Raw genomic sequence first — 18,928 nt, 5'->3', positions numbered from 1 at the left:
TAGACCTACACGTGGGAGACATTAAAATGCAGCCACTCCGAATAAATGCTGCAGTCACTTTCTAGTATCCTAAACCTCTAACAGGAAGCTGGTGTTTGTTCAGTTCCTGTGCCAAATTCTAGTAAGGCATTTAAAAGAGAATATAATCAAACAAGCAAAAAGCAACCTCATGACATCAAGAGCAAAGGATGAAGAGAAAAATACACTTTGCTGACTGACCTTACCCTTCCTGATAACACATCTCAGACCAACTACACTGTAAACTCCTGGAATAAAGCGGCTCGGCTTCATTCACAACGTCAACATGTACCGATATCTGGGCAGTACTTCGGCAGCAATACAAAATAATAGTTTTATTGCTTCTCTTAGAACTTCTAAGTAGAGCTCTGCTACTATACTTGCTGGTGAACAGAGAAACCACTACATGTTTTATAGAGTCCAAGAAATAAAGCAAGTCAAAACAAAAGATAAGTTTCCAACAATAAGAACAGTTTTGGCTTAGTTATGATCCTATGACCCTTGATTTTTCAGCCTATCTCCAGAGAGTCCAGCACTACGCGAGGACTGTATTTACAGGCAGACTTGTGTATCACTTCAGCAAGCCAAGGGGAAAAAATGAAATTAAATTTAAAATAAAAGAAAATAAAAACCCCAGCACGTCAATGAAATTTTGACAAGCACTATGGACTCCATCTTTATCTAAGATGCATAGTAGGTATTTCCACAGATCCTTGAGGTGTTAATCATTTTCTATACAGCACAAAGACGCAGTCTGTTTTCCTGCTTGAAAATGTGCTACAAGAAATGCAGTTATAAATTCACTATAAAAAATCCTCCACCAAACACCACAGACTTTATATGACCTTTTTCTTTCACAGAATTTGCATACATCTGCTGCTAAAATACTGTAAAAAGGGAAAAGACTTTACACACGATTTCCATCCACTGGAAGTAGCACTCAGATTTAGAATGAAAAAGCCTTTCCCTTCTCCCCAAGTCCATCGGTTCCCCTTGCTCTGAGTGACTGAAAAGGAATCACTCTTTCAGGTCAGGGGATACGTGACATTGCTCAGCAGTGGAAGGTTGGATATTACAGAATTACTGCTGCTGTTACCTTTTGTGTTTCAGTCTCTTCTTGACATCACAGTAAAGAAAGAAAAATGACAACATAGGTCAGGCGTTTCAAACAAGCTCCTCTGGTTTCTAATTCCCAAAAGCCGAAATCCACCTGAAGACAGACGTTCTGACTGAACCAAGCCTCCACAACCCGTCTTAAAAGGTCTGGACTGATGACGCCCTCGTACACACCACAAAGCACTAATGCTTACTTAAAGTCAGGGCCTTCCACGTTTTCATTGCCCTCTAAACTGCAAGAGGTATAACTCTGTATTTATAAATTCACCTGTTTCCTTCACAAGAGACTATGATCATTATTGCTAGAACCCATGGCATGTTCTAATAAAGTAGGCAGGGTGGATGTTCTGATTTATTTTACTAAAATATGCCTTTTTGACTACTAATTATAATGGTACTATTCTTTTTTTTTTTTCCCCCTTGTGCAGTGTGAAGATTAGTCATGACAGGTGTTCTCTTCCTCCTCAGGAAGTAAAGGAAACCCATACCTTAATTAATACAATAAGAAGAAAATTACTATGCTTAAGTGACGAGGACTCAGGCAGCTCTGTTGAGAAGCTATTTATTGCTTTCTTTTCATTCAGTTCATCTACAAGCAATTTTTAGCTATGTGTAGCTTTTCATGCCAGTTTACAAAATACTGCAGTACAACTGGAGATACGCAACTACAAGGAACAGGGAGAAAACTTGTGAAATACGGCTTCGTATCTGCAGAACGGAGGCCACGTATTTTTTTTTCTCTCACCTCTTCATCTCTCAGTCTCTGAAATCTAAGCCCTCACACAAGCATTTTCTGTATGTTTGACAAACTTTCTGGGCTCAACCTTATGTCTTATTAATGTTTAACCTCGGTTTCCCTGCACAAGTTGGGAAATACCCGTTTCGCCAGCCAACAAATGAGGATGGATAACCCTGGAAGCTCTTAACAGAACACCCTCACTGCAGGTGCTGCAATCTGCAGTGAGCACTTCTTTCATAAATACAGAATGCTTCTACAGAGAACTAAAAGCTGTTGACCAAAACAGTCTTGTTAGCATTGTTTTGGCAATTCCCTACGATAGGCTTAACAATGCTACTGACCAGCTAGAGATTAACAGTTAGTGGGTTTTTTTTTTTTAATCACTGCATGCATTATTTCAATTTGTTAGCAGTTAGGCAGAATTAGTCATTCTCCAGTTTATAATTACTAATTAGGAGTCATTCTTAATCACCACACGCACAATAAATTAGTTATTCCATTATTTCACTATGAAATAACCACCAAGAAACACATTTCTTCCCATTTCCATGGATAGTATCACATTTTTATAAAAATAATCAGGCATCTACAAAAATACATAACTTTCTGGGAAAAAAAAAATCCATTAAAAAAGGCAACATGATATTTCTCTCCCCTATTTTATTAACATAACACAGTCATTACACAGAGAAGATGAAACCCTATGGAATTTACTACGAAAATTTGTATTATTTTCACCATTTATATTTCTAATACTGAGGAAATGTTGGGTCAATTTTACTGGCCCAAGCCATGAGCCCCCCTTTAATATCCTTAGCTAACACAGAACCAAACTCTTTGACAGGTAACTCCTGCAGAATTCTTACAGCCTTCTGGGAATCATTTCCTAATTTGCAAATGACATATACAGGAAAAGATGTTTGGCCATTAGTTCTCTGCTTTTCTTCACAAATCCTTTTTTCTAAATATTCCAGATATTCTTCATCTTTTTCTTCTAACTTACTCAAGGGAATGTGGACAGCATGCACCAGGCGACAGATATCCACTTCCACCTGCGGACGAACATCTAGCAACACATGGGGAACTTGCTCATCCAACAGTTTTTTGTATTCCTCTACAGATACCCTGTCTTTACTGGACAGCAGATGTAAAGTCCTACACTTGTCTGTGGCAGAAGAACCACAAAATGCCTCATAATCTTGAAGGCAGGTGACAGATGGGTTTTCACCACAAACGGCACAGTCCGGTTTCTTTGGTCTTAACTTGATGTGGCGAAATCTCCCTTCACGGGCATCAAACATCAGCATGAACTGATTGAAGGAGGAACCCATTCCCGAAGCGATCTTCAGCACTTCCAAGGCCTGGATGCACCCCATGATCCCTGGCACAACACCCAGCACCCCCCCATCTGCACAGTTAGTCACCGTCTCTGGTGGAGGGGGCTTGGGGAAGAGACACCTGTAGCAGGGCCCTCCCTGGTAGTTGTACACGACCAGCTGCCCCTCCAGCCGGAGGGCACTGCCGGACACCAGGGGTTTCCCAGCCAGGACACAGGCATCGTTCACCAAGTACCTGGTGGGGACATTGTCGGAGCAGTCGGCGACGACGTCGTACTGCCGCACCAGCGCTAGGGCAGTGCGAGGGCTCAGGGCGCCGCAGTAGGGCACGTACTGTACGGTGGAGTTCAGCAGCCGCAGGGCTGCCGCGGCAGATACGGCCTTGGGGAGCCCTCGGCGGGCCTCCCCGTGCAGCACCTGCCGGTGCAGGTTGCTCGTTTCCACCACGTCGTGATCCACCAGTCCCAGGCGGCCGACGCCGGCGGCAGCCAGGTACTGGGCGAGCGGGCAGCCCAGGCCGCCGCAGCCCACCACGAGCACGGAGGAGCGGGCCAGGAGCAGCTGTCCCCGCACGCCCAGCTCAGGCAGCACCAGCTGCCGGCTGTACCGCAGGATGTCGGCGGGGCTCAGAGAGGCCCGGGCAGGCAGCGGCGGGAGGTCGCCGGGGAAGGCGGCGGCACACTCCTCGGCGGCCGCGGCGGCCTCACCGCCGCCCGCAGCCCCTCCCGCCAGGACGGCGGCCAGCCGCTCACGCAGGCCGCACAGCTCCTGCTCCCGCCGGCTGATCTCAGCGCTCAACCGCGCCGCCTCCGCACTGCCCGCCATGGCCGAGAGGGGAGCGAGCCCGGCAGACCCCGCCCCTTCCGCTTCCGGCCGGCTGCCCCCAGCGCTCCGGCGGTTCCGGCCGCCCCGCGTGCACTGATTGGCTGCGGCGCGTCCCCGCCGGTTCCGGGGGCGTCAGCGCGCCGACATGGCGGCCGGCGGCGCCGACAAGTTCTCGGTGCTGCTGCCCACCTACAACGAGCGGGAGAACCTGCCCCTCGTCGTCTGGCTGCTGGCGCGCACCTTCCGGGAGAGGTACCGGCCGCGGCGGGTGGGGGCGCCGCGGGGCAGAGCGGAGCAGAAGGCCCTGGGGTCCTGGAGCGGGCCGGGCTGCGCTCAGCTCCGCCGCTCCGCTCCGGCCGGGCCGGCTGCGGTGCGGGCCGCCGCTCTGCGGGGCGGGGGGAGCCGGCGGGCCCTGGGCGAGGGGTGGCGGCTTTCGGAGCTGCGGGGCAAAGCTGCGGTACTAGCAGGGGTCGAGCTGGCGGCTGTAGGGGCGGGCGCGGAGGGGTTAAACACTCGGTGGGGGGTTTCGGTAGAGCTGCGGAGCTCGGGCCCGCTCTCTGTGGAGCCAGGAAATACACGTCCGTAAAATTTACAAAATAACGTCACATTTTAGGAAGGCAGTAACGTCATCCGCGCTGTGAGATACGTAACGTTTTTCACTCGCGATGGCGGATCAGGATGTACGTGACCCGCAGGGAAAAGCGCAGCTCTTCCCCAGGGTAATTAGGGAACCGAAATTGCTCTAATCGGAGGCCTGGCGTGCGCCCGGATCCCTTCCGCGCCGGCGCCCGGCGGCGGCGTTGCCGGCTGAAGGCGCGGAGGGACCCGAGCCCCTCGGCTGACAGCTGCAAGGCGGGCGCTGAATCCCCGGTGACGCGGGGGATGGCGAGGTTCGCGCTGCCGCAGCGGGCTCTGGAGCATTTGCGGCTTGAGACGTGAAATCGCGACGCTGAGTCACGTTTTATCGCGACAAGCATAGTCTTAGAGCTGTGAGAGTAACTGCAACGGGTGTCTAACTCAGAACATCGCTTTGTTCTGTTCTTCCAGTTTCGTGCCTTTCGGAATGACATAGGTAGTGAAACTGGGGGTTCCATTTGTTCATGTAAAAATAATTCTCATTTCAGTGGAAACAATTTTGAAATTGTCATCATAGATGATGGAAGCCCGGATGGGACACAGGAAATTGCTGAACAATTGGAAAAGATCTATGGATCAGATAAAATAGTGAGTTGTACAGTCTGTATTTTTTTTTTTTTTTTGTTCTTATTGTACTGGAAAGTACTTGAAGGTCCTTAGAGACCTGGAATGGAGTCCCTGGGCTCTGCACCCTCTTTACATCCTTAAACAACTTACTGAAGTTTTGCACGCCACTTGAGACAGACGTTAAGTCACGACGCAGTCACGCAGCTGCACAGCAGCATTATGAACTCGCAGGCAGAATCACGAATTAATACTTGCACAAAGTTTTCAATCCTTTGTGCAGTGCTGTGTGCTGTTGAGTAATGAACAGCGACTGTTGGTGAACTTCGAGCATGCCTGGGGCAGAGATGAGGTTTGGATAAACTTCTGTTTCATTTTAAGTGACTGCAGTAATAGGGAAATTGGAGAGATGAAAGCTAGTCTGGTCCTGTGATTTATTTTTAATTTGTCTAGTTGCATTCCTTAATAACAGGACCTTTTTTTTTTTCTTTTTAATATATTGCTCTATATACTGCAAGATACTGTCATTTATTTAGGCTTTATGAGTCATCAAAGCCTTTTTCTTTTTTTTTTTTGCCTTTTTTTTTTTTTTTTTGGGGGGGGGGGAGGGCAATGAAAGCTTTGTCACCAAACAGTGTACAACCCCAGCATTCAGTTTGTCAGAGTAAGCAGTGTCAGGCTCTCTTTTAATCTACTACTGTGTAATTAGTAATAAAGAAGTTTAAGATGGTTAGCCAGCCTTCCTCACTGCTTAAGAGTTTTGATTTGAAGTTTAATCACTGTGTGCCCCCCTCCAGCAGGGCTGAGCCAAGCAGACTGGAGTGGACTTACGTGGAGGCACTGCCATTGGCTCACTCTGATATTCCTGCAGAAGTGTAAATCAGCTGTGATTTCTCATTAGGTCAATTTTCATTGTTTCCTGCTTTTTTTTTTTTTAAAAAAAAAAACCCTGAAATTCTTTTCTTTGTTTCCTGAGCAAAATCATTGTTCTGGTTTCTAAATAACTCCATGGGGCTTCTCGCTTGCTACGTTACGCTCACTGAACAGGGTATGTAGTTGACTTACTGAGAGGCCAACATGTACAAGGAAGTAGATGAAGAATCAAAGTGATTTTTATTTAAATATTCAAATTTAACTATTTATTAAAAGGAAAAAAATAATCTATGGGAAAAAGCCTCAGAAACGACCATAACAAATCAGCAGAAGCACTAATGATTACTGACTCTTTTATATCCCTGTCCTCCTCTGAATTAGAGTACTTATGATCGCTCAGATAATGCATCAAAATTAGCCCAGATTTAAAAGTGAGATTTAAAATTTGTTTCGGAAGTATATTTGGGTGACTGCTTAAATGCCTGCCCGCTCCTCCCCAAATGCTGATGTACATCAAAGGCACCTTAGGAGGAGCTGAAAGTTAAATTACTGTCATGAGGATCTAAAAGTCAGATTCCTGTTCTGTTAGTGGTGGTGCCCGCTTCTCCCCCTGCGCTTTGCAGGGCCCTGCTGCAGCTGAGGACGCTTGACACCGTTTTAAAGCTTGGTCGCTCGTATTCTGAAAGATCAGTACATTGTTATGGGGTCGTTATTCATGGGTTATACATGTATGCCCATGAAAATCTTGAAACTTCTATTCAGTACTAAAAGTGTGCTAAATCCCTTTGGGAAACTCGCCAAAATACTTGTTGTTAGTGTTTGTCACTCCTTAAAAGGAATGGCGCTGGGGAGACGGGTCAGGTTTGTAACTGTATTTCAGATAGTGGAATTTGAAGAAATCCTTTAGTTACTAAGATAGTGCTTTTGATTTTGTTTTTCACTGCAGAACTATTATGCAAAGCTTAAAAGGGGTTTGGTTTTAAATATGACCTGATAAATACTTGTTTAATGTAATTATTTGTTTCTCCTGTATTTTGACAGATACATTTATTTTTATATTTTATTTAGATTTCTAAGAATGAAAAGTACATTGTAAAGTATTTTTATACCTTGAAAATAGCGAATTTTAAGGTGTCACTAAAATGAATTAAAAACTGTACTTCAAGTAATATATGTATATTTTAATGTATCCTGCAGCTTCTGAGACCCAGAGCAAGAAAGTTAGGCCTTGGTAAGTACTTATTAACTGTAATTTAAAAAAAAAAATAATAATTTTTTAAAAATCTGCTGTATTCTTTGATTTCAGTATGTGAAGTTCCAGAGAAAAATCATAGTAAAGCCCAAAAGGAGAAATACATGTTTTCATCAAGTTTTTTTGTAAGTGAACAAGCTTAAAACCCACACGCATTAAAAAATCACAGTAACAAGTTCCCCACAACCTCAAAGCTGGAAACTGTGGTCACTGCAGTTCTGTACGTCAGTGCCTTCCTGCTAACATCCTCCTGCCTCTCGCCCTCCCACCCCGCATTCAATGCGTACAGAATGAGGGGTCTACATTGAGGAGGAAAAAAAAAAAAAGTAATTTTTTACAAGAGTAGCTGCTATATTTGTGTGGAACCTACTGATCCAGAGGGGACAGTGGTACTTTCTGTGCAACCTACCCACGTGCAGGATGCTTCAGAAATGGGGCCATAGTTTGTGCAATCTCCAGAGAAGGCTGGGATGTTTTCCTGACACGTATTTGGACAGAGCTCCTGACAGTTAACCCATTTCCGTGTGCATTATGACTATAATTAAATAAAAAATACATATCTGACAGATGTCCAGCACTCAAACTACTAAAGTATTGTCTCATCGACTAAGTGATGCATGAATTGAAAGTTTTGAAGTATGTTGCAAAAGTTACTAGTGTTGCAGAAATCCTGCTAATTCGGAAGCCAGTCTTTTGCATGGAATGATGCAGGGCTGCAATTTTATAGCCCTGACCATATTTCACAGAATTTGTAGTCAAGTTTGTCATTATTTGCTTTAGAAAAAAGCAGATATCCTATAAAGTCATAAATGACATTAACACTTGTAGTATGGAAACTCTGCTAAAATAAAGTGGGGATATTTCCATCTGTTAAGATTCATGTTGTATCCTTGTTCCTCCTCTGTTATAACAGAAATGGAGAAAATTATAAAATGCAACACCGTGTTTGATTTATTGTTAATCAGTATCTGCCTTTCTTGCTAAATGTCTCAGCAACCCCCACTTCCATGTGCTGGTAAAACATTTGAGGTGTTCACCTTTCTGTACTTTCTTTTCCTACATATCTTATTTATCTAAGAAACTTCAGAAAGCTTACATATCTCGATTTTTGTTTTCTGCCTTTTCATCCTTTGTTTTAGTTTGACCAGTATTGTGGATTAGAACTGACTGAATTTAAGTTTTTCACGTACCATATCTACTACTCATGCACAATACACCAATCTGTGACACTCCTACTGTGTAACTGTGCAAACAACATGGAAAAGAAAGGACAGGCTGTTCATTAACCAGTTTAGTTTCCTGTGAGAGTGCCTGCTAAGGACATCAGTTGAGTGCGGGGTTTTTCTCAGTTTTATGTATTTGTTATGAAGTTAAGAAAAAGACTCAAGAGTAACTTGGACCAGTGAAGAGTACGTGCCAGTTTTTAATCTCTGCTGTGCTGCTGTACTGCCCTTGGAAGCAGTGCTCTCTTTGAACGATACGACTCGTATCACAAATTTGCACTGTGGTGGAAAACTGTAACAGCAAGACTTGTTCCAGCTCTTACCAAGTGAGCTACACCTGTTCATACAGGATGAATAAAACACAACAAAATCTAAAGTAAGGAAAAAAAAAAAAAGACACTCTTCAGATTAGGTATCAGCATGTAATTCATGGTGTCAGGGAGCACAAACCAAAATCTGCGTACTACTAGCAGTAGATCCCGAGTCTAGAAAGCAAGGGGGTTTAACTCTCGGTGATTATTTTGTTGCCTGTGTCCTATTTTTCTATGGCTCACAAGTGCCTATGGCACTTCTGGAAATGTTATTTCAAATAGTGTCCCATTACCAAGCCATGTTTCTCTGTGCCTTTCTAGTGTGGTAGGGTTTGCCAAGGTTTATATCTGTAAAATCTACTGCTGAAATTTTATGGAAAAGGAAAAAAAATCTTAACGTTTGACCACTGATACATCATTTAAAAATAAATTTTAGGAGTTTTTAGTTGATCCTTTTCTAATACAACCTAGAGATTTTAGAAAATAAGTGAAGACTCTGGCTAGAAGATTGTGTATGTTCAAGTAGTGAGGGAAATTATTTCTGTACTGTTTTCATCAGGCACTGCTTATATTCATGGAATGAAGCACGCCACTGGGAATTTTATTGTTATTATGGATGCTGACCTCTCTCACCATGTAAGTGTATTTTATGTACTGTATTTTTAAACTGTTATAATTAAATTTTCTTTTTTTTTTTTTACCCCCACCCCTTTCTCTTTTCTGATCTGTTTTCCTTCCATTTCAGCCAAAATTTATTCCAGAGTTTATCAGGTAGGTGCTGACTGTAGCATGAGAGAATGGCTTCTGATCGTTTATTGTTGCGTAGTAATATTTGAAAGATTTATATTGTATAGCAGTCTAGCTGTAGTAAGAAAATTGGTAAGGCAAGAATTCAAATAAAAGTGATTTGACCTCATTAGATTTGTCCCAAAATCATCGAGAAAAAGAATTAGTTCCTAACTGGAGCAAAAATTCCCTCGTTTAAAGTAACAGAGAACACGTGTGGCTCAGTACTTCCCTTGTAATGGTTGTTCGGCTTTGAAGAGCATATGTGTGAACGTCGTCATCTCATTCCAGTTGCTTCATGACGTGTGTGTGTAGGGTATGGAACAGAGGACCATGTCCTCAATGACTGGTGAAATCCTTCTCTCCCTTTTGCCTACTTCTTACCTCCCTGAAACATTTCCATTTGTGAGAAACACTGAACAGCCATTATGTTGGAGACTAAGGGCAGGGCTCTGCGTAATTCTCCACTTTCTTGCTTAGTAGTACTGGAAGCCTAAAAATTTAGGTGAGGTTCTGTAGCAGTCAGGCATGGTGTGGACTAAGGATAGGTCCAGATTTTTTTTCCTTCTTAGGGGTTTGTGTAATTTAAATATTTAAGAATCTGTATTTCAAGTCTTTTTGTCTTTAATACTAGAGAGAGGCTTTAAAAATGCGCAAGTCAGTCTTTATAAATTATTTATGTAGTCTATGAAATTCTGACATAGCTCGTAAAAGATAATCCTAAGATTCCCTGAAATAGCTCTTTATAAGAGAACAATTAACAGGTTTTACAATGCATAATGCTTATAACCACTGTGACTATTGCTTTCCTCTCTTCTCTATTTACTTGTTCAAATGTTTGTAAAATACAGATTTTGTAGTAAAAGAGTCATTGTTCTTGTTTTGAAATTTGTACTACCTTCATACAAATATTCCTCCTGTTTTTTTCTGATAAAACCAATTGCTTATAGAAAGCAGAGAGAAGGCAATTTTGATATTGTATCTGGAACAAGATATAAAGGAAATGGAGGAGTATATGGCTGGGATTTGAAAAGAAAATTAATCAGGTTAGTATTTTTCTAGATATTTATACATAAACTTGTTATTTAGAAATAGTAATTCCAAGTACTCAACTCAACCTGTGTGAGCTGAATTGAGTCTTTAGTCACTAGTACTGGCTACTGCAAAATTATATTAAATAATAGAAGTGTGCCTAATTGGCAGATTCTTTGGTTAAAACCATCCAAGAAAGAATGTAACTATTTGACTAGGCTTGAGATGTGGGATCAGTGGACAAATCTGTGTGGCGTCAAGTTGGGACAGCCTTTCATCCAAAGAATGAGCTGAGCCTGTAACTAAACTATGTCAAGTTTCAAAGAGCCATTCAGTCAGCTTTAATAGCTGTGAACGCCCCGTCCCTAAACTGTAAATCACTTGCTGTCCCTAAACTGTAAATCACTTGCTAAACCCCTCTGTTGACACCTTGATTTGTCCTAAGTTAGGAATTATCTGGCACGATCAATGTCAATAAATGGTTACTTAGACCTTCCTGGAAGATGGTGCAGTGAACACTAGGGAGAGGTTTCACCCAAACACAAAGAGGATAACTCTTGTCTAAGTGTATGGAGGCTGGCATCTCTGGTTTACAGGGACTTGCAGATTTTGAGGAAGTAGTCACAAGTTTCTGTATAGTCTTTCTCTCTTAGACCTGATTTAAGAGAATAGGCGTAAGATAATGCTAATTAACTTGTTGCTGTAAAGAATTAGGGCCAGAAGTTGTGTTACCACTGATTTGGAGATGGTATCACAGAGACTGTATTGGTATTTCTCCTGGTTTTTAATGGCTGGAATAAATGCTTATCTTTTTGTGAATCTAAGTAAAATATACACCCAAAAAAGGGAAGAGAGCTAAATGGACATTACAGAGGAATCCCTTTACATCACACTGGACAAGGTGAAGGACTTGCACATCTTATCAGAGTGTAATAGAGCCCTCAGCAAGACAGTCATGACTGACTGTTCCGTCTCACAACGTTTTCCATCAGTGGAGCTTATCCTTATCATACTATGAAAGCAGTGTAAACCAAAACTGAAACTTGATTTTCGAAGCCTAGGTCTCACATTTGTCCAGGAAGCATTTTTATTCTCCGCTTACAGTGAATGTTAGTCGGAAGAAGAATGTTGCTTTGATTGTTGTCAAACTTATTTCTTTTGTATTGTATTAGAACCGACAGTTGTACCATAAAGAACCAGACTGTAAACCTAATTTCTAAAAATCATTGTTTTTTCCTTCATAGAGAAGTTCAATAAGCTACTGATCATTTGTTTGAAAAACAAAGCATTTGGTTTTGATTTCAAGATTCTATGATTCTATGATTTATTGGTCAAATCTAGCAGTGAAAACATATTAGAAATATAATTGTTTCATATTAAGCAATAAAAGTTGGGGGGTTTTGCTAGTAGGATGATATTTACTTATTTTTCTAGAAATTCTGCTTGATCTTTTGGAATGGTGTACAGAGCAATTTTGACATTCATGTTTTCTTTCACAGTCGTGGGGCCAATTTTATAACTCAGGTTTTGCTGAGACCAGGTGCATCAGACTTGACAGGGAGTTTCAGGTATGGGACTGGTTTGCAATTCATAAAGTTTAATTGAAATTAAGAAACTGATGAACAAGGAACTGGAGTAAGAACAGACCTTTACTGAGGACTGTGAAATCTGTTTGGAAAGGATGTTAAGACATAGTAGGCTAAATATCCAGAACTGTTGCTCCTATGACTTTGTGAAAGACTTTTTATGAGTGACTACAGTTAAGATTCCTACACGCTATCTTGATTTCTGAAGTTCAGAAGTTGTGCTTCAGGTTTCATTTTCTTTGTAATCATTTACAGGTTATACAGAAAAGAAGTCTTACAGAAACTAATGGAAAAATGTGTTTCTAAAGGATACGTCTTCCAGATGGAGATGATTGTTCGGGCTAGACAGTTAGGATATACTATCGGAGAGGTATAGTAAAAGTTTTGATAAGTACATTGTGCTTTCACTTCGGATTACTGGGAGCGGATTACTGGGAGCATAGGAAGCTTTGTGTGCTTTCAAGAAGCAGCAAGATTTTCAAATCAGTGTAAAGAAATGACGTATGTAGAACCCTATTTTTCCAACTTTTTCAGGTGAATACCAGATCTAAAATTCCAGTTACTTATTCCCCTGGCTGGTATGCTTTGCGGATCCTTCCCTCTGCCTGTTGCCATTTCTTTAGCTGCATACAATTTTACAAGGTCCTTCAAAGGAGGGAAGGAAGTCAGAATACACCATGAAGCTGCTCTGAGCCTTTTGTTTCCTCCTTCATATTGTACAGGCATGTCTAGTTAGGTCTTTTCAAATAATTTTGTTTTCTCCAGCAACCTGATTCAATTTCAGGTTTCTTTTGTTCTCTGTCATTTATTGCCTTGTTATTTTCCAACTTTCCAGCTATCAAAACTTTCCGCTTCTAAACTCTTTGAATGTGCTGTCTACATTCATTGAAAAAGAACTCAAAAAACCCTGTTAGATCCTATGTTTCTAGCAGTCTGATTGCTGCCTTTTGTATTTCACTGAATTGCTCTTGCTGCTGTCTTTTAAGGTGATTCACTGGAATTCGTTCTGCAGCCACATCTCAGAACCAGTTCTTCATCATCATTTTCATGACGGTGAATTGCCAGAGAATGCTGTTGCTAGTACTTTTCTCTCTAAACCTTACATATTGCATTTCTTTATCAACATCGGGTAGAGTATTTCCACACAATAAAGCAAGCTCTTGTCTTCTACCTATCTTGTTTATGGAGCAACATCACTGTCCTGTCTGTAGCTGCAGTTTGACCCTAATTTCTTTGGTCTTCACATCCAGCTGCATTCACGTACCGCTTTCTAATATTGCTGAATTAAATCCTCACCTTTTTATACATCCAGATACTGAAACCTAGGGTTAGATGAGCTTTTATTTACGATCCATTTTTAAAACAATAAAATATACTTTTCTGGCTTTAAAAAAATGCAGTCTAGGGTTGCTTATACCTCTTCAGGCTGCTACAAAGACCTTTTTTCTGCCTAGCATTTGATCCCACCACTGATCTATTTACATGCTTCTACTGGTTGTAAGGCATCAAACTTAAGATACTTGTCTTCTGGTTCAAAGCCTGACAGACAGTCTGCACTAGGGCTAATGTCTCCCAGTCGGTGTTGACATGGGCTCTGTTCTGTGGTGGGTCAGTTACACCATCCTCCACAATTCATCTGTTACATTCTCAAGTAAGCATCTTCTTCCCTCCTCCTTTGTTTCTCGCATGTGGGAAGAGTTCTTTCTAAAGTTGCTTTGTTGTTCTGCTTTGGCCTTGTCTTTAAGATTTCCTTTGTGATACCTTGACAGTGTTCAGATTGCTGACACTTACCTATAAATACGACTATTGTATCTTTACTGTTCTGTGTATCATCTCTGTATTGTAACTTCCCGGGGCAGGACAATTTTCCGTTACTTTTCGTGTACATTGATACAGTATTTCCTAATCAATACTTAGGATCTTTATAACTATCGAAATAGTAATATCAAAATTCCAGAAGAGGTGACACTTGCACATCTGTTTCCTGGTCTGCAGTTGTTGCAACTCTACAGGCAGAACAGGAGTTTTTATGCAGTTGTGAAATGTAGATACAGTTGTGAGGGGAAAAGTATTTCTTAAGCAAAGTTGAAAATGAAGATTGCGACCTGCCAGTCTACAAGGAACAAACGGATGATGAGATGAACTGACACAAGCTATACCTGAATAGTCTTGCATGCACCTCTGTTTCATTTTGCTGTACTTCTTTACCATACGTGAGAAGTAGCACACCCTGTTGAAAATGCTTCTTTTGAGACCAATGATAGAACTTCTTATGCAAGAAAGGCAAAGTCCAGAAACAACACAGGAGGTTAATCCCTATACTGAAGGGAAAGACTGGATACCTCTTACTAGATGAGATATTAACCATTCTTCCATCACTGGTCAGGAAATGTCACTTCTGATGTCCTGCACTGACTACGTATTCAGTAATTCCTATCCATTACCCATAGATCAGCTCTGTAGTTGCTGGGATGCTTACTGGGATCATCAGAGAGACTCTACTGAGAAAGCCGGTCATTGTTGAGTCGATCTGCATGCCGCCTTAGGTGTCTTCCTTCTGTCTTCTTGCCCTGGGTTTTCTTCTGCTATGGATCGATCTGCTAGAATTGTCAGAAATCCGCAGTCCTGGCACAGATGCAAGGGTGTGGTGATTTTTGTGTTCCACTTGCCAGATGATATCTGGTTGAAACTGCCAGCAGAACATTAAGCCATTTTTTTCAATGACTTCTGCAAATGCAATTCTTTATTTTAGCTCCTGAAGTATTTCAATTTTGCATACAAACATCTATGGAAATTCTTGAATATTCTAATACGGTGTTGGCAGAATGTCCTGTCACGTGTCATTTGTACATGGTCAAATTACTGCAAAGCAGTATGTTCCTAGCATTTTATGAGTAGTGAGTTAATCTGGACAGTATGATCACTTCAGTAAGGAAACCAAAATTAGTGTTAAATGCCCTTTAATCCTGTAAATAATCTATAAAATGGTGACAGACTGATAAAGACAGATATTGCTTGTAAAATACGCACCCACTGCCATATTTGGATGCCATCTTTTAGCCAGTGAGGTTGAGCAGAATGCTGTTTCATGGTGGCGGGAGATTTTTGCCTTCCTGAGGCGTTGACACAACGGTACTGAATTTAGCTAACGAGGAAAGTGGCCAAGGTTCATTTTAAGCCTCCAGCCTTTTAGTACTTTTAGTACACTTAAGCTGTTAAGTGTGTTCTGACTGATGCATCGTCCAGCCACTGAGTAATGTCTTTGGATCATCTTTAAAGGTGATAAACCAAATAATTTCACGCTCCCTAGCTATGAGGCATCATTAAAGCCGCTGGTAAGAACTGGCATAAAGGAAGCCAGTCTGGTGCTTGCCTTCTTCCCATGTCTAAACATGCTGTGGTTCAAAGGCCCTTCTTTTGTTTACAGAAGTTCTGATTGTTTAGGTTTTGAACCTTAAAAATAGTTTTGCTTGTTTCAACAGGTTCCTATTTCATTTGTGGACCGTGTCTATGGAGAATCTAAACTGGGAGGCAATGAAATAGTCTCCTTCTTAAAGGGACTCTTGACCTTGTTTGCTACAACGTGATAATTTATCCTAAGTTAACTTTTTTAGAAAAACATTTTCTGACATCTGTGTGGTTTTTAGTATATAATAGCAGAAGCTTGAGAATTTGTGTGGTGACCAGAAGACCTGCTATAAACTAACAATTGAACGAACCACCAATATAAACTAAATATATTGTGCCCAAAATGCTCCTTTCAAAATAAATGAACTGTATGTTAAACTAAAAAATAATAAAGACTAATGCTCTATTCTATTTTTGTAAAAATAATGAAGTCTTAATAAAGAACACAAAGCTAAATGATCTTTTGAATTTAGAAATGCATCATTATTCAACAGAAGCTAAAGATTACTTTGAAATAAAGACAAGCAAGAACCTAAAAAAATTTACAGAATTTCTTATGTTTGTTCTGTGGTTTGCAGATAGTATTTTAAATATATACCAATTAGTTCCCTTTCTTTCCTCAGCACATATATATAGCAGATACATAGAACGGTTTCTAAAGAACTGATAATAGCCTGTGTAGCTTAAGAGGAAATAAGGATGAGTACAGTGAGTTGTTCTCTGTAAAAGTGCTCCTAGACTGGAAAGAAGGAACATTCTTTGGATAAGAAAGAGGATTGTATGTGTGGAATAATTTTGTATTCTGTGGGTTTGTCCAGAAGCAGATGATTCTCTTTTCCTATTTTCTTTAGAAACTAAACATTTTTAGAATCCGTAAAACAGGAGTATGACATCTCACCCAACTTTAGGGTAACAGAAGACCCAGTTCACCTCACTGAAGACATTTGAGAAATTTTTCTTTTGTCAAATAACAATTTACAATGTAAAATCTGTATTTGTTCCAGATCCTGATGAACAAAGTACAGACAGAGTAATACTGGGTTTTGTGTCACGGTTTCATATAGCCAGAACTCAGAATTCTGTTATGAAGCTCTTGCAATCAAATATGCGCTTGGGGAGAGGTGGGAAGAAATAAGCAGGAGGATGAAAATATTCTGATAATGGCTTTATACATATGAAAAAATACGTCCTAATATTTCTTGGGGCAGGGGGAAGAGTAGTTCTGTGGATACCTGTATCAGAAAATTAATGGTAGGAGAGGAAAAGCAACAACTGTCTTAAAAATTATGCCTGTTTGGCTTGTGTTTGTCTGCCTTGCTTTAGTACACTAGCTACAGTTGTTAATATTGAAAAAAAATAAATTAGAAAGTCTGTAGATAAATGATACACTCATATTTCAGATAGTTATTTATCACACTCAGTGACAAAAATAATTAAATAGAACTTTAAAGCAAAAGCTTATTTTCTAGTGGACTGCTTTAGAGAGATTCCTTTGTTCTTTAGTGAAGTTGTACAGATTCTGGTATTTTTCTCATTTTCTGACTATTCTGAGCAAATGTTTCATATTTCATTTGTTTTAAAATAAAAAAAAGTAGCTGTACGTTTTGAAGCTGCACGTAACTGTACATTTTGTGACATTTGCCTGTACTTTTCTAGCAAATTATATATAATTTCATTTGGTGCAGGCTAATCAGATCTAATAATATATACAGAAATAAATATCTGGGTCTAAAGGGCCACTGAAGTCTCCAGTGAATACATTTCATCTGTTTGTTTCATTTGGAGGTTTCATGGCTAAAATCAACATTTTAAGTTGAAAATAGGTACAAGTTTTTAATGACCAAATAGTGAGGGTTTAGATGTTTATTGAAATTTACATACTACTGAAAACTTGCTGGAATACAGGTCGAGCCTCAACAAGATCATATTTTTCTCAGACTTTTATGCGACAATATCTAACTAAAGTCCATTATATGAATTATTCATGATCTAATTGCTGGGTTTAGTTTTTAGAATGTGTATGCCTACTTTTTAATTATGAAAATTACCTGGTAAATTACCTTCATTTCTCTATTTATGTGGTCGTGTTTGGAGGAACATATAAATTAGGATCATAATACATGGCCTATTACGTGCGCTCCTATATGTGAAAGTTTGAAATGTGACTGGGCTATATTCAGTTTTCAGGTACAGGTAACATTTCTTCTTGTGCTTAAAGGAAATGGTATTTAGGTTATCAAGAGAGAAGTGCTATAAAGATATGAAAAAAAGAGCTTCACGGCATCAGGACACAGGTAGACACTACAACACTTCTTGAAACAAGAGAAGGTCACAAGAGTGAAACTGATTTCAATAGCCTGCCCCGAGCTACTTGTAGAAAGCGCTACTGAAAGGAACTAACATGGATTCAGTAGAGAGGAGCAGAATTAAGAACATGCAGTCTTTCCCCAAGTTAGTGGAATTTTATATATATATATTTATATATATATATTTATATATATATATACACACACACACAGACATACTTCACAATATATACCATTAAAACCATCTGTTTTTTTTTCCCAGCAAAAAGACTGTATTTCTTCAAAAAACAGGGGCCTGGGCTGCAGATAACTCGGTGAATGTTGAACGCGCTTTCAAGAGTTGTCTTGCAGGAAGTTTTAAAAGTGTGAACTTCAGAAGAGGTAGCTGTTTGGGCATTTGACCCTCTATGCACTTGTAGAGGGGAGACGCATAAAATAGTATGCTGTTAAGTTAGAAAAAGAACTGGCCAGAACTGGCCTAAATAGCCTCTCCCTTCATCCTTTCCCACGCCTCAGCCACAGTACTTTCCTTCCAGTGGGTTTCTCCACTGAGGTGACTAAAACCATCTGGTTCTAAAGTATTCCCTGTCTTTGAGCACTTCGATCTGGCACTGTGGAACCTCACCAGTACTCGAACCGTGTTCTGTATGTAGGAAAACATCACAAAAACATGTTCTAAGACTCCATTCTGTTGCTGACCTTTTCTCTTGTTGTGAGAGTTACTGAAAATAAATATTGTAATACTGTAACCAGCGTTCAGAGCTCTAATAAAGGTCCGTCTTTAATAAAGCTAGTATGTTTTAGCAAATAATGGGACAAAATAGCTATTGCTTGGTCCTACTTGAACTGGTTTCGACTTTTTAACATAAACTTTGAGTTACTTGAATTTGTTCTCGGCTTGTTTTAATCAAGCCTC

The 18,928-nt window shown here is 40.5% G+C and overlaps 2 protein-coding genes across 4 annotated transcripts; one reads left to right on the top strand and one right to left on the bottom strand.

Annotated features, from left to right (window-relative positions):
* Positions 1-2,622: 2,622 nt before the first annotated feature.
* Positions 2,623-4,035, bottom strand: MOCS3 (molybdenum cofactor synthesis 3). 2 transcript variants are annotated; one of them, XM_086474636.1, is made up of 2 exons: positions 3,946-4,035; positions 2,623-3,912 (listed from the first exon to the last, which is right to left on the bottom strand). In XM_086474636.1, the coding sequence occupies exons 1-2, from the start codon at positions 4,033-4,035 to the stop codon at positions 2,623-2,625; spliced, it is 1,380 nt and encodes a 459-aa protein (XP_086330762.1). The 2 variants fall into 2 exon arrangements, with proteins under 2 accessions (XP_086330762.1, XP_009944708.2); XM_009946406.2 differs by having other exon boundaries at positions 2,623-4,035.
* Positions 4,036-4,179: 144 nt separating this feature from the next.
* On the top strand, positions 4,180-16,165 carry DPM1 (dolichyl-phosphate mannosyltransferase subunit 1, catalytic). 2 transcript variants are annotated; one of them, XM_086474637.1, is made up of 9 exons: positions 4,180-4,287; positions 5,160-5,259; positions 7,306-7,339; positions 9,454-9,530; positions 9,640-9,665; positions 10,631-10,726; positions 12,212-12,280; positions 12,554-12,668; positions 15,781-16,165. In XM_086474637.1, exons 1-9 carry the CDS (start codon positions 4,181-4,183, stop codon positions 15,883-15,885), a joined length of 729 nt encoding a protein of 242 aa, XP_086330763.1. In that variant the 5' UTR covers position 4,180; the 3' UTR covers positions 15,886-16,165. The 2 variants fall into 2 exon arrangements, with proteins under 2 accessions (XP_086330763.1, XP_086330764.1); XM_086474638.1 differs by lacking the exon at positions 12,212-12,280.
* The last annotated feature ends 2,763 nt before the right edge of the window (positions 16,166-18,928 follow it).

This window comes from Leptosomus discolor, chromosome 17, assembly GCF_034619465.1.
Source record: "Leptosomus discolor isolate bLepDis1 chromosome 17, bLepDis1.hap2, whole genome shotgun sequence".
NCBI lineage: Eukaryota > Metazoa > Chordata > Aves > Leptosomiformes > Leptosomidae > Leptosomus > Leptosomus discolor.
The sequence above is the reverse complement of the archived record's forward strand: the minus strand, read 5'-3'. Positions and strand labels throughout refer to the sequence as shown.